The sequence below is a fragment of the Thamnophis elegans genome, chromosome 4, assembly GCF_009769535.1.
Source record: "Thamnophis elegans isolate rThaEle1 chromosome 4, rThaEle1.pri, whole genome shotgun sequence".
Taxonomy (NCBI): Eukaryota; Metazoa; Chordata; class Lepidosauria; order Squamata; family Colubridae; genus Thamnophis; species Thamnophis elegans.
In genome coordinates this window covers 98,124,155-98,139,820 of record NC_045544.1, presented here as the reverse complement: position 1 = coordinate 98,139,820, position 15,666 = coordinate 98,124,155, and the positions used below count along the sequence as shown (strand labels likewise).

The following is a 15,666-nucleotide window of genomic DNA, read 5'->3' as shown; positions in this document are numbered from 1 at the left end:
GCATGCGTGCACTGTGCCCATCCATGAGGATGCCGCCGGCCCCATTCCAACTGTACCAGTTGGAACGGGATATGAAACCCACCACTGGCCTGGTGCCCTAAGTACCTGCTTAGTCTACTTAATGCAGGTGTATCCAAACTTGGGAACTTTAAGACTTGTGGACTTCAACTCCCAGAATTCCCCAGCCAAGTTGGCTGGGGAATTCTGGGAGTTGAAGTCCACAAGTTTTAAAGTTCCCAAGTTTGGACACACTTGGCTTAATGGTTAATACGCCACTGATCTCCAGGAATGGGTCTCTCGCAACTTAGGTCCTAAATCGAGCAGTGATGGAACGCTCCCCACTCCCCAGAACTGGAGCACGTGGGACTCCAAAGCCAGAAGCGAGCCAGCCCCAAGGCGGGAGGGGCACGCCTGGGCTAAGATCCTCTTCGTGCCAGTCAAAGGTTTTGGGCTTCAGCGCCTTGTTTTCACCCCTCCCCACTCTCGGATGGGGGGCGGGGGAGGGTCATCTTTAGCTAACTTCCGCGGGCGCCGCCGATGTTTGGCGCTCCCGTCCTTTTCTTAGTTCAATCGGTGGCGGCTGGAAGCGCAGAATTCCCTGGGAAACGCCACATTCCTGCTCTTTGCAAGTCCCAGAATCCGTCCCGGCTTCACCGAGTTTGACGCATACTTGAAGGGGGGGGGAGGGGGCGCATGGGTCCGAACCGTCTGTCAGCTCTCCCATTTCGAGCCTCCCGGACCTGGAAGGAGCCCTCCAGATGGAACTACACAATCCCTATAACCCCACGCCGGGCCAATGACGGTTCTCTCTGGAGAAAAACGAAAGGCGATAGGTTGGGAGAAGGTTGGGTCTTTTCCGTTCCTCTGTTGGTCAACCGGCTCATCGGATCTCAATTCCTTCTTCCCTTCCCCCCCCCCCCCCCATTCCTCCACCCGGTTCAGTAGAGATCATTTGAGACTCGGGCTTCCTTTTGAAACCAGCAGCCTCGTTCCCCTTTAAGAGCTGCGCCTCGGGGTGACGTCTCAACGAACGCAGCTCTTTTGGAATGTATGCAAATGAGCCCTTGTGCCTTCCACCAACGAGAACTCGAGCCCGGTCCCCGACAGCCAACGGCGTCCAAGCGCTGCTAGGGGGCGGCCAATAGATGCAAAGCGCCGGCTCTCACCATATAAGGAGCGTCCTCGCCATAAAAGGCAACATTGTATCGCTTTATATGGGGGAAAGATAGCGGGGGGGGGAGGGGGTGCCCCGGGCCGGCGCGGATCCTGACTCCGGTGTGAGGCAGCGGCTAGGAAGGCGGGCGAGCGGAGGCCGGGTACAGGCGAGGGGGCCGGGTCGGAGCAGCCGGCGCTCGGGCCCATGGCAGGGCCGGTCTGACCCGACGCGTTAGCCCCACATGGAAGGAAGAGGTGGCGGCACCGGCACTATGTTACCCAGCCAGGCCGGGAACGGCGCTGCCGCCTTGGCCCGGAGCGCGGTCATGGGCATGGCGCGAACCTCCTCCGGGCGGCCAGGTGCCGGGCTTCCCCGCGGGGCGAACGGCGGCGGCGCTGCTGCTGCAGGAGTGCGCGGGCCCGGCAACGGGACGGGCCCTCCCAGCGGCCAGGGGACGATCGGCGGTCGCTTCGACCGAGACCGGGATGTAAGCGTGGCGGTGGCGGCCAGCGGCAGCGAAGGCGATTCGGACTCGGCCGAAGATGAGGAGTTGGTGGGCGAGCGCCGCGGCATCAAGCGGACTTTGGGGGACATGGAACTAGGGGTGGGGGGTACGGAGGCGGCGGCCGCGGCGGCAGCGGCCGGGGCTTACGGCGGGGTGAGCGGGGCTGTGAGCGGCGCCAAGCCCGGCAAGAAGACCCGCGGCCGGGTCAAGATCAAGATGGAATTTATCGACAACAAGCTGCGACGCTACACCACCTTCAGCAAGAGGAAGACGGGCATCATGAAGAAGGTAGAGGGCGGTTGGGGCGTGTTGGGGAGGGGCGGGGAAAGCGGGCTGCCTTCCAGGGTGGCCGTGCAAAAAGAAAAGGGTGGCCGGAAAGGGAGATCGGGGTCGATGCGGGGGCTCTGAAAGGGCAGCGGGTCTTTGGCGGGCGAAAGAAAGAAAAGGTGCCGGAGCCCAAAGCTGCTTCTCGGTCGCCAGTTCCCTTAAACGCGGCGGCGGCGTCTGGGATGCCAGAGCGCTCTTTAACCCGCTTAGGAGAACCGCTCTTAACTCCACGTGTTTCTCCTGACATTTGCAGCAACGGCGGTGGCGAGCTTCGACTTGCTTGTCCGGTGCAGCGCTGCCTCTCCCGAAGGATCGGGCTGGTATTGATACCGGAAGGGAAGAGAGACACGGGCCTGCCTACCTATCAGCCGCTTTCGTGCCGGAAAGGCACGCCCCATTCCGGGCCGGATTCAGCTCGAGGCAGACCCTCCCGGGGAGTGAGGGAGACATTTGGTTTAAATACTGCAAAAAGGCGATAAGGGTGAAATGCTGCCCTCCTTTAGCCCTGGGGGAACCAGGGGTCTCGATTCCAAGTTTAGCCCGGTTTCGAGTTGGCTTATCCTGCACAAGAACCGAGCTCCCTTCTCACCTCTCCCTGCTCAATCCGGGAAACTTGGGCAAAGCTCCCCGAACGCGGCTGTAGAGACCCGAGTTCCCATTGAGATATAAGGGTTGTGCTTCTTTCCGAGTATAAAGAGGAAGAATGACCGGCATGTTGTAAATGCAGCAGATCCATCGATCTGTAGGAAGGGAATGAATGTTAAGCATGTGTCCAAACCAGTACCTTCACTGGTTCTATAGAATAGAATACAATTCTTTATTGGGCAAGCGTGATTGGGCACACAAGGAATTTGTCTTTGGTGCATATGCTTTCAGTGTACATAAAAAGACAGGATACATTAGTCAAGAATCATAAGGTATTGCACTTAGATAGTCAGGGTACAGATAAGCAATCAGGAAACAATATCAGTATAAGTAGTAAAGATACAAGCAACAAAGTTACAGTCATGCAGTCATAAGTGGGAGGAGATGGGTGATAGCCTCAAATAGAATTTGTATTGTATTGTATTGTATTTGGTTTATTTGTATGCCGCCCTTCTCCAGGAGGGACTCAGGGCGGCGAACAACTCAAAGGGGAAAGGGAACATAAACAACAGTACACATAATTAAAATACACGAAAATCACACAGCCATACCAGTCAGGAGGGGAGGGGAACTCATCAACCCCAGGCCTGCAGACACAGCCAGGTTTTGACGGCTTTCCGGAAGGCCAGGAGAGAGGTGAGGGTCTGGATCTCCGCGGGGAGTTCATTCCAAAGGGCCGGAGCTGCTACAGAGAAGGCCCTCCCCGGGTAGTAGCCAGATGGCATTGGCTGGTGGACGGAACCCGGAGGAGGCCGACCCTGTGAGATCTGACGGGTCTTTGGGAGGTAATTGGCAGCAGGCGGTCTCTCATTAATCCATTTCACTGGATTAATGTTGAAGATAACTTTGATCAGACCTGTGCCTTTGTTTTGTTCAAGGAACTACTCCCCGGATCAGAGTGCATAGGATTGCAACCTTAGGTGACTAAGGAGTTGAAGTTGCAGTGGGTTCCATTTATTATAGCTTATGCTTATGTCAGGATGTATTCCAGTATGTCACTAATAGACTTAAGACTTAACAAACATACGTAAACAATAATATGCTAGACCCGTGATGGCAAACCTATGGCACACGTGCCAAAGGTGTCACACAGAGCCTTCTCTGTGGGCATGTGCACCGTCGCCAGCTGCTCTTCTGGTTTCCAGGACACACATATGCACAGGCCAGGTGGTCTTCGTGGGCGCCGGAGCACCTGAAAACTGACTGAAAACTGCCCCCAAAACTGCCAAAAAACAGGCATGTGTGGGCCAACCAGCTGGTCTTTGGGTTTCTGGTGCTCTGGAGCTCGAGAAGACCAGCTGGTCGGTGTACATGCGCATGCTGGAAACCCGAAAACAAGCTGGCTGGTGCACATATGCGTATCGGCCAGCTGGTCTTTGGGTTTCCGATGCTCTGGTGCATGCACATACGCATGCACATGCATGCACACACGTTCCGGTTTGGGCACTTGGTGCCGAAAAGATTCGCCATCACTGTACTAGAGGTTTCTATGTCCAGTTTGATAGAAATAGTTTTTATCAAAAGCATAGCTATTATTGAAACTAGATAACACTAATATTTAGTTGACTTTTTATTCTTTTATTGGCTAAATGGTCACCCATAAAACTTTTAGACAACTTTTTTTTAAAAAAATCTTCAAATATAATCTTGCATTTTCTGGAGGTTTTGGGATATAGTCCCAATTGCTTGCAGCCAATAGACAAACTTCAAGGAATTGACTTTCAGATGTGTTGGAATATAACTCACCAATGGCTACACTAACATTTCTGAAGTTAATTTTATAAATTGATAGATCAGCATGGACATTGAAGAATGTTGACAGCCTTTGGCAACACTCTGCCTGGCCCAGAACTTTATTAGATAAAAACACTGCTTAGCCTGCTCCTTGCCAGGAATAGCATAAAAAGAATTTTGTGTGAATATGCATCTCTGTATGCATCCCACAGTAGAATTTGGATCACTTTAATGCTATAACTGTTTTCTGGGTGCAATTTTAATGAATTCTGAAAAATCTAGTCTCCAGTGCTTAGTCTGTATTTCTGGGCATTCCTTATTTATAGATTTTGGCTCTTATTGTTTATAGTGTCATGGAGACAAAATAAGAATGCATAATCTAGGATTGCCCAAAGTTTTTGGTCTTGTGCAAATCTGATTCCTTATTCAGTTTAATTATCGTTGATATTGGCTTCAGTTAAAACAATCATTGTTTAATTAGAGATTTTTAAACAGTTGGCTGAATTCACAATGCCAAGCAGCACAATAATGCCAAGTTTGTTGTTTACAAACACACTAGTTGAAATCACATTACAGTCTAAATTAAAATCAAATAAAGTCATGTTGGTGGGTTGGTGAAATATACTTTTTTGTGGTCATGAAGCCATTTCCGATTCATACGAGGGCTTCTGCCCTTCTTAGAATTTGGAAAGAGACCGTAACACTCTGACTGCCCCACTGGATGGAGGTGGGGCTCCAGTATCCAACACTGAGCTACTCATAGTCTCTCTGAACTAGGGTAACCCTGATTTTCCCAATATCATTCCCTATCATGACATTTGAAAGTTGTTTGGTTGGTGAACTCTGAGTTAGCTTTCACTGGTTAGAAGCCAGTGAAAAACATCCATTTCATTTATTTATCAAATTTATGCATATTTCATTGTTTTATCTCTATACCAGTGTTTCTCAACCTTGGCCACTTGAAGCTGTCCGGACTTCAACTCCCAGAATTCCCCAGCCAGCTGGCTGGGGAATTCTGGGAGTTGAAGTCCGGATATCTTCAAGTGGCCAAGGTTGAGAAACACTGCTCTATACCATCCAGAGATGGGTAGTGCATAAATTTGAGAAATAAAATTTAAAAACTAGTAAGATTTTTTTTTATAATGCTGCATTTATCATTTTGGACAACCTGGGGATTTTAAAAATCAGCATGCAAATATTTTAAATATTTCATATTGTCTTGTTCATTAAAACAATATTGTATGAGCACAGCCACTGTTCTCTAGTTTGAAAACCATCATTTGTGGCTTACCACATATGCAGCTAGCCATTTAGGGTTGTTCAGCAAATGATGAGCAAATTATGTAGTGTTGCAGTTTTCATCTGGTGTGCTGTGGCACATTGGTGTGCTGCAAAAGATATGCAGGTGTGCTGCCTCCGCCAGAAGGCTGTTTCCTGTGACTTCACCAGTGGCAGGTTGCCTCCATGTTTCTTCATAAGTCTCAGCAATTAGTGACATCATGGAACTTCTGGTTTAGTGACACAGAAGTTCCACCTGTCAGTTGTGTACTGTGAGATGAAAAAGATTGAAAACCTCTGGCAGTAGTGTAATATACCAACTCAGCTACAATACATTGTTTATTATAGTGGGTCAACAAGTCATTTGTAGATATTTTGTCTTGAGTCAATATTGGTCTGTTCAGTACACACAGTTATCCCCCCTATTGTGGTGTTGCCAGTCTTAAAATAATGGAGGAGGAGCACATATGCAGCAGCACCTGTTAGGTCATGATTTTGCATATACCTGTTGCCTGCAGCCTGACTCAAGAAAGGGTGCAAATTTGTAAAGATTTGAAGCTTTCTTGCCAGGATGAAGAAAAGACAAATATATCCTTTCTAGTATTGCCCTGAATGACCGACAGTTGGGAGATCTCATGCTGTTGATTAATTTAGCCTTCCAACGTACTTGGGCAGTTTTATTTTAAAAACCAAAACAGTTTCCAAAGCAACTAAAAATGATTAGGCATAGCTAAGACCCTGCCTGCAAGCTTATGATCTGAAAGAGAAAATTTCTCAAAATGTTTGTTCATAGTGAAGACTCAGAACTATTCTTAGAGTCAAATGGAATGGCTGCTATCAAGGTGGCAGGAGCCACAGCATGGAATAAACTATATGAGTGTAAAATTCTTGGCCATACTCTAAAATAGCTGGACTTTACCTTTGATTTTGAAGTAAGGGGAAGGGCTGCAGAGTAATACAAGGTGGGGCAGAATGGATGTGTTGGCAGGACAGTGATTTTCTGTTTTTTCCCTAGATTATAGTGTTATCTTGCAGGGGTGTGAACTTTGTTTTGAAAATATTATGCCTAATTTAAGTTTTTTGTTTCTTACCTTGAAAAATCAAGGCTGTTAGTTTTCTACAGTTGAAAATGAGGTTGCAGTGTCTGTTGGGCTTTAAATATACTCCATTCACATAATCCTTTTGCTGTTGCTAAACTTAAGTGGCTTAAATGTAAAACACAGGCTCCTTAACAACTGAGGCTCCTGGATTCCATGAAAAGCATGAACTCTGCTCCGTAGACTCGTAATCAAACTTTCCATAGAAAGCCTGAATATAACTTTAATGGGATTTCTGGGAAAAAGCAATGCTGGGTGGTAAATTCTTGAGCATCTACATTCGGCTTTGTTTTTCATGTTAAGTCATAAAAAGCCAACAAATGGAATGACGGCTCCATTGATGGAACTCCTGGGTGACTTTGTCTTTCGCTCCAAGGCTAAACAGGGTCAGGCCAAATTAGTTCTCAGTTTAGAGACTACCTGGGAATATCAGGGCTGTCACTTAGACTGGGAAGCTGGGACCATCTTGGGAAAAGGCCATGGAAAGCCACTTCTGTATTCTGGCCAAGAAAAGTACATGATGTCACCAGAAAGGGAAAATTTTTCTTTTTATATAGCTATAAATTATATGGCAAATTATAGAAATCACATTGGATTGCAGCAGAAAAGGAACAACATATTTGTGCATAGCTGCATAAAGTACTGGGTGATCTCTCTGATGTTCACGTTGGCAATTAAACGTTTCTGTAGTGAGCGTGTCGATATTCATCCTTGAAGAAGTAATACCATGAAGAATATGCAGCTTTTTCAGAACCATTCAAGAGCCCATTTTTCCAGAATTCCATGAGGAATGATTTATTTGGTTAAAAAAACCTGGTTTTACGTTTGTGTTCTAAGTGTGCCGTAGGATTTTATCTGTTAGATTTGTGTGCCACCTGTTGTGTCTAGAAGCAACTAAGTTGCTATGTACAAGCACATTTCTTGATTTAATTGTGCCTGCTTAGGAAACAGTAACAAGTACATAAAAAGTGATATCTCTGCTCAGTATTAGATTCTGGATCATTATATAGATCATGTATATTTTTACCCCTGCCACCAATATACAGTGACATAGCCACTACATTATTCCTTTTCAAGATACACAACATGGAAGGCACAGAACAAAAGGTTCATAGTTGTTAAGTGTGACATCACATGGCTATGATTTGTGACCTCCTGGCTTCCCCAGTAACGTTACTTGTTGGAAGTTGGCTAAGAAGGTCAAAAAAAGAGATTACATGACCAAAGGATGCTGCAACCATTGTACATGTGTGACCGTGGAGATCCAATGGTCATAAGTGTGAGGACAAGTCATAACTACCTTTTTCAGTGCCAGTGTAACTTTGAATGATTGCTAAATGAATGGTAATAATTTGAGGACTGACTATACTTTCATCTTTGGGGGTGAAGGACATGATTGTCATGTTTGATCAAGCCCTTAAAAATCTAATGATTTATTTTTGTCGCTTGTAGTTTTGTGTGTGTGTATAAAGTTAATTTTATTAACTTTATTGTCATTGTACGTATATACACAGTATACACAGTATAAACATACAACAAAATTCACATGACACCCAGAGACCAGGCCAAACACACATGACAATCCTCAGACACCCCCCACCCACCAAAAAATTCCCCACCTCCAAACCACCCAAGCATCCACACAACAGACCAAGTAGTGCTGTCCAACAGCTCACTGATGGTAGCCCTTTAGTTCATTGTTGAGTGCAATTATAGCTCTGGGATAAAAGCTATTCAAAAGACGTGTGGTTCAAGTTTTAATTGTTCTGAGTCTTCTGCCAGAAGGCAACAGCCTAAAAAGATTATAAGCAGGATGGGAAGAGTCTCTGAGAATGTTATGTAACTTCCTCGAACAGCGAGATGCGAAGATGTCATCCAGGGCTGGTAGCTGGAGCCTGATGATATTCTGGGCAGTTTTAATGATTCTCTGTAGAGCTTTTTTGTCTGCTGCAGAGCTGCTCCCATACCATGCAAGAATGCCGTATGTCAGGACACTCTCAATGGTGCTGCGATAATAGGACAGAAGTAGATGTTGAGATAGACTTATCTTCCTGAGCATTTTCAGGAAGTACAGCCTTTTCTGTGCCTTCTTCACAAGCATGTTAGCAATATCTGTACTTTACTTTGTTTTGCTTTTTAACACCTAGGGTAGAAAGATACAGAATAAATAATTAGGTTTGGGTTACTTTAAAGGACAATTGGCTGCTTAAATCAATGAGGATTGAACTTGCTCAGCTTGCTACATATCAACTTAAGCACAGTTTAGCCGCCATAATGAGCCTGATTAAAATTCTTTAAGTATAGAATCCCAGGATTGGCAGAAGTGGAAGGTTCTTGAACACCTGGTAAACTGTTACACGTTGATTGGATTGTCCTTGGGATAAAAATGCCTCATCTACTTTTGCACGTATCAGAATCCAGTGTTGCTATATCTCTAGTAATGCCATTTTAAGGATTCCTTGAAATGGATGGATTGCAGTCATATAACTGCAATGGGCTGCAAAATACAAACTTTAGAGCCCCTTGGTTAAAAGGCCATGGTGTCCAGGATTGCTAGGTTCATTGCACTACAGTACATGGTACTGAGGAGTTCCCTGAGAAGGCATGATGTTGCATTGATTTCAACGTGTGAGAGTACATACTTTGCTGTTTTAAATATGGCTATATTTAAATATTTCATGCGGACTTAGTTTTACCAGCTCCTTCTACTTTTGGCATTCCATTCTGGGCTTAGCTCACTTTGCTTCTTTTTCCTTTGTGACTACTTTCTATGAGTTACCGTGAGCCGGAAGAGTCTGCAGCAGTGCTTGGAAACTGAATTCTTCAAATGGATAGCACATGTGTATTTTTAAGAACTCAACCTTATGAAATAATGCTGGCAAGTTCTCAAAGTATCTTGAACTAATGATTGATTTTCTATAGCTCAGGGTCCTGAATGTATCCAATCCGATGCCTTGGCTACTAAATCTGTTTACAAAACCATTGGCAAGAAGTATTGGCTTTGGGCTATTTGCATAGCTGAGCATCTCTTCCTTAGTTTAGAGTACTTTCATCTTTATTGTGGGTTGAATAAAGTTTTGCAAAAATTCTGGCTAGATATTTTTTCATGAACTTAAGCCAGGGCACATGCCTGAAAGCTGGACTTCTGACTGCTGTTTTGCTTTCCTTTTTCCATTTTATTCGTTGACAGTAGAAGCTGCCTGCTTTGCGTTCTTGAAATGATCTGAATGCTTTGGCTAGAGACAGAATGTTATGCAGGGATGAATTATAATATAATGACGGTCAGTTGCATTTGTCCCATTCTTTATGCAAAAACACAACACTTGCTTTTTTGCACTGACATATTCTCACCCAGTTTATTTTGGTCTGGCTATGGCAGACTGTTTTGCATTTCATTCAGCCTTAAGTGGTTTGGTGAGAAATGTGGGCAGAGAAAGCTTTGAACTTTTGAAGACTAAGTAAATGAGCTGTGGTGGCGCAGTGGTGAGTTTGCAGTATTGCAGGCTTCTTCTGCTGACTGCCGATTGCCAGCAGTTGCCAGTTCAAATCTCATCAGGCTCAAGGTTGATTCAGCCTTCCATCCTTCCGAGGTCGGTAATATAAGGATCCAGATTGTTGGGGGCAATATGTGACTGTAAACCATTAGAGAGGGCTGTAAGCACTATGAAGCGGTATATACCGATAAGTCTAAGTGCTATTGCTAAATATTTGATAATCAAATTTGTTTGACAACTACACTAAAATTATTATTTTTTACTTGTTTGTTGGAAACCAGCAAAGGAAGAGTCGACAATTTCATTTCTGTTCCTCCAGTTGGTTGTCTTTTTCTGGTCAGCTTGGAGGAGGGTGGGAGCTTCCTTTCTCTGTCATTCTACTTTGTTTCTGTGATGGTTGAGAAATGCCCCATCATGACTCTGACAAACCACTCACTCATCTGTCTGTGTCATGTGATCATCTCACCTGCATGTTGCTCATGGCTCCTTGTGAGGGTTTAAAACAGAAGTATGACAAATCTGTTCTCTAGTATCCGTTTTGCAATATGTGGCACCTTTTTCAGGGGTGGTGGTGGAGTGAAATGGGTGCCTTAAGCCTCTGCCAGGCTTAAAAACTCACTTTATCCATAAGCCCCCTTCCCAGGTGTGGGCTGCTGGGGGTTCACATGGGTTCGGGTGATCCCCTAGCAAGGATTCTGTCCAGTTCAGCTAACCCCCAAATGCCACCCCTGGCTGGCCATGCCCACCCCGCCTGTCCCAGGAGTTTCCACACAACCCATTCATTATGCCAGCTAAGTGCAGAGCCCATGTGGAGGCTCGAGGAGAGGGGAAAACGGGCCTATGGAGGTCTGGAAGTCTGGAAACCAGCCTGTTTCTGGCTTCTGGGGGGCATCCAGAACCCGGGACAAGCAATTTTCACCTTCCCGAAAGCTCGAAGAAAGCCTGGGGAGGGTGAAAAATGGGTTTACCGGAAGTTGGGGAACAGGCCTGTTTTTGGTTCCGAAGGCCTCCGGAGCCCAGGGGAAGCAGTTTTCGCCCTCCTGGAGGCTTGAGGAAAGTCTCTCTCAGGAGCCTGGGGAGAGTGAAAAAGGCCTTCCCCCGCCATGATGCAGGTGGCCGCCTAGGTCATGCCCACTATGGCCACGCCCACCCAGCAACGGAGAAGTGAACCCATTGTTGCAATTTTCAAAGCCCACCCCTGTCCCTTCCCCTAAGTAGACCAAAATCCCATCCCACACATTTTGGGAGCATAACTCTGGATATTCTATGTGATTCTTGAATTCACCAGAAGTTGTTAACTTTCTGCATACTTTTTATATTTCTTGGGATAATTGCTGTTGGTAGTCATGACACTTAAATCAAATTTTCTTAGTTTTAGTAGTGGGATAGTGCTTAGAAGTTTCCCGGCAGCACCCCATTGGCAATTGTTGGAAGAGAACTGCTAGAGTAGTAGGGTCTTTAGTATTTTCCCAGCAAGGCTGCATGTGAGTCTTTCAATACAAGCTTGTGCAGTGACAGGTGAGTTTTTCTGAACAGGGAGATATACCAAGTAACCGCTAGATATATTGCTTTCCTGCTCTCTGACCTTGTCTGCTTCCTTTTGTTGAATGATGGTCTGTGCAAGCTGTCAGATGTAGTGTGTTACTGTGTTTCTCCCGCCAGTTGCTTTGGTCTTAGGACAAAAGATCTACAGTAAATGATTTGGATGAGAGCAAAGCTCTTGTGAAATTCAGAGAAGGTCATTGTTGGATGGGGCTTCATGCTTGTTGTTGGTGCTGGAGAGTGTAGCTCTTTGTATTTAATATGCATGACCTAAGCAGAAGAATAGGAGGAATGGTTGGATTCACACATAGTGCTAAAAGATACTGCAGTTCATTTGATTTTTGGCATAATACTAGACAACCTGTGCCTCTTCCGGTCATTGTTTCAGAGATTATTTCCTTATCTAAACAGAGAGAAAGAATGATCAAAGGCAGACAAAAAATGCAATAGGAGTAGGAACAGCTTCTGACTGCCTGCTGGCTTCCCCATTGAGTTATCTTGTGGGAATCTGCAGAGAGCATTGGATATCCTCCCTCCCTCCCTCATATAACCCCTTCCCTTTTCTTTCTGATCAGTCAGGTAAATGGCTGCTGCTGAGTTGGGGAGGGAATGAAGGGTTATGAGACTGATGAAATTGTCACAGAAAATTGAAAACGAAGGTCATGTGAGCACAGCAGCACCCAGTAGCACAGAAGCAACCACAGCTTTTCCATATTTCATTCCATTGGGAGTCATGGATGTTGGATTTTGGACACCTTTCTGTAAGTTAGCCCATTTGAGGAACTTTGGTTCAAAAATGATTGCTTTTCAATGACCATTTTGCCTATTGAAAGGTTACGATGAGAGTTTTAGAACACGCAATCCTCAACGTAAAACCATAATGGAGCCTGTCCATGATTATCTTTGTATGTTATGATAGTAATAAGACAGGTCCATCATGTGACTGACCCACTTTTTTGTCATGGTCGTTAAATAAGCTTTTTGGTTGTAAGTGCAAATGATATGGCGATCAAGTCAATGCTGCGATGGTAGGTGTGAATCCATTGTTTTGCTGAAAATCAGAAGTGCTGATTTTTGGCAAAGCCATTGTAAAATGCTGTCACATGACCAAGGGATGTTGCAAATGGCCATAGATGTGTTCTTGTTGCCAAGTGCTCAAATGAGATCATGTGACTATGGGAGTGTGTGACCATAAACAGCCTTTTTTGGGTAATTGTAACTTAGAACAGTCTCTGACCTGTGACTGGTTGTAAATCGGTTGTAAATTGAGGACTACCTGTAGTAGTTTTCACATAATATATTGTGTGGATCCAGCTATTTTAGATGTAAAGTTAGGTTTATAGATTAGAACAGGGTATGTCAAGTTTTCCAGCCAATTACAGGTAGTCCTCAACTTACAACTACAATTGAGTCCAAAATTTTTGTTGTTAAGTGAATTTTGCCCCATTTTATGATCTTTCTTGCCACAAGTTATTAAGTGAATCTCTGCGTTTGTTAAGTTAGCAACATAATTGTTAAGTGAATCCAGCTTCCCCCATTGACTTTGCTTGTCAGAAGGTCGCAAAAGGAGATTGCATGATCCTGTGACACTGCAACAATCATAAATGTGAGTCAGTTGCCAAGTGTCTGGCAATGGTCATAAGTGTGAAAAATGGTCATTAGTCACTTTTTTCAGTGCTGTTGTAACTTCTAATGGTCATTAAATGAACTACTGTTAAGTTGAGTACTACCTGTATTTATAAAAGTCAGAATCTTGTCAATTTCATGAAATTTTGGCAGTCACACTTTTGTTGTGCTATCTAATAATGTCAAAATCTTGTGAAATCTTACATAAAAACACTAAAACTTTGCAATAATAGACAATGATGTGAGGTCTTGCCAAGTATATTAAAGGTGTTCATACTATGCAACTCATAGAATCATAGGGTTGGAAGGGATCTTGGAGGTCTTCTAGTCCAATCCCCTGCCAAGGGCAGAAATCTTATTCCACACCATACAAATGGTTGTCCAATCTTTGGGGAAAATGTTATTGTCTGCTATTTTCCAGGCTTCGTTGTGAACCTAAAATTGCAATAGTTGATATAGGAAGTGGCTGTTTAATGGTAATAGGGACATTAGAATGCTCATTGGCACTGTGCTGTGCTATTGATCCTTGGTGTTCTTTTATTTGATTAATTGACCTGGAAAGTAATGAAGTTTGGAAGATTGCTGCTAGCCGCAAGATAATCAGGACAAAATACGGTAGATAGAAAGAGAGAATCAAATGGCTGGGGAAGAAGTTTAAATTTAAGATTTAGCTTGGTATTTGGAAGTTGGATTAACTGGAATAATAAAAGTCTTTCTGAGTACAAAATAACATGTCTCACTTCTGTGCCGTTAGAACCAGTCTTGCACAATTTTAAGGAGAAGAATTGTATGGAGGATTAGAGGAAGTGATAACCTTGGAATGTGTTTCAATTACAGTTCCCAGAATTCCCTGTTTACTTGGACATCAGTCATGTTGACTGAATATGGTACAATTGCAATGCATTTGGAAAACTCCAATTTAGAGAAGGGCTATCACAGTTTATCAGCCCAGAATTAGTTTTGATGCAAAAAAATTGGGTTGGAATGTCGACGCCCACGTGATCACGCTGTTTTTCTCACCCGCACGATCCCTTTTTTCTGACAGGGCTTTTCATTGCTGCTTTCTGTCCTCGCCGGGGAGCCGGCTGCTGGCTCGGAATCTCGGCAGGCTTTTTTCTTGCTTCCGGTGGCCATTTTGATCACATTTTTTGGCACGGCCGCCATTTTGTTTTTTACTTTTTTCCGCGTTTCCTGCCTGCCGGTGCCATTTTACTGCCCTGCTCACAGCAGATCACCGCAGCAAACCACTTGTTCAGACCTCTGGCGGGGTCTTTGTTTGGGATTGCCTCCCTGTGGTTCGAGACTTCCCTTGGCCTCAGTGGTCAGACTCCTGATTAGAGGATCTGCGCTGGTGCTGGGAGTGATTGACTCACACCAGATCTACTGCCTGCTTCTCTCTCTCTCTCTTCTAAGTGCTGCCTTCAGTGTCTCCACCTCGGGAGCGCTAAGACTCTACCCCGGGGTCTCCAAGGTAGTGAGTGAAGATATTCATTCCAAATTATACCTTATACCCTTTTAAATGGAATAATAATAATATAAGAATGGCAAAGAAAAAGAATAACTATGTGAATGTATACCTATAACTGCATGTAAGAGAATAGATGACAGTAAAAATATAAAGCACAATATAGGTAAATAATACTTGATCATAAGTAGCTAAGTATAAATAAATAAAGAAATGTATATAAAAATGGATAATGAGTAACAAGATTACGAACGCAAGATAGAAATGTATAGAAAGGAAAACACTAACTGCAAAGAAAACGATTCGGAACTGCTGTATGATATACGATGGAACTTATTGTTCCTATGTTTTTTTTAAGTTATGTGGTTATTTTTGTTAATGTGTTTATGTGTTCTATTGATGTGCTTATGTGTATAAAAAAAAAGTGGTGAGTGAAGAGCCCCTAGCTTCCTTCCAGTCACCCAGATTGACACAATGGCGGATCAGGACCCTGGGAATACTAACCAGTCAAGCCCCTCTACCAGCAGGGTTCTTCCCAGGCAGGCTAGCAAGGCGGTAAGGGAGGCCCTTAAGGCTAGCAAGCCCTACACCAGGCAAGCTAAATAGCCGGGGCCAGGCCTTGATAAGGGCGCCCTTTTGTGCCAAAAGGCTTGGAGAAACAATTCCACAAGGCCCAGCAGCAGGCACAGGCTTCTAATCGGTTTCCTCCCAGGGATTTCTCCCCAGAACCTAGACCAGGGCAAAGACCCACCATCTTCGAAAGTGAAGGAGAAGGGCAGGCACCTTCCCCAGGTTCC

General features: G+C 44.7%; 1 protein-coding gene across 3 annotated transcripts in view; it reads left to right on the top strand.

Annotated features, from left to right (window-relative positions):
* Positions 1-1,215: 1,215 nt before the first annotated feature.
* Positions 1,216-15,666, top strand: part of SRF (serum response factor) — a 77,351-nt gene continuing 62,900 nt past the window's right edge. For all 3 annotated transcript variants that reach the window (XM_032215707.1, XM_032215706.1, XM_032215704.1), the window contains exon 1: positions 1,216-1,949. In XM_032215707.1, the coding sequence (XP_032071598.1) occupies positions 1,398-1,949 (552 nt within the window). In that variant the 5' untranslated portion in view covers positions 1,216-1,397. The remainder of the gene's footprint in view (positions 1,950-15,666) is intronic.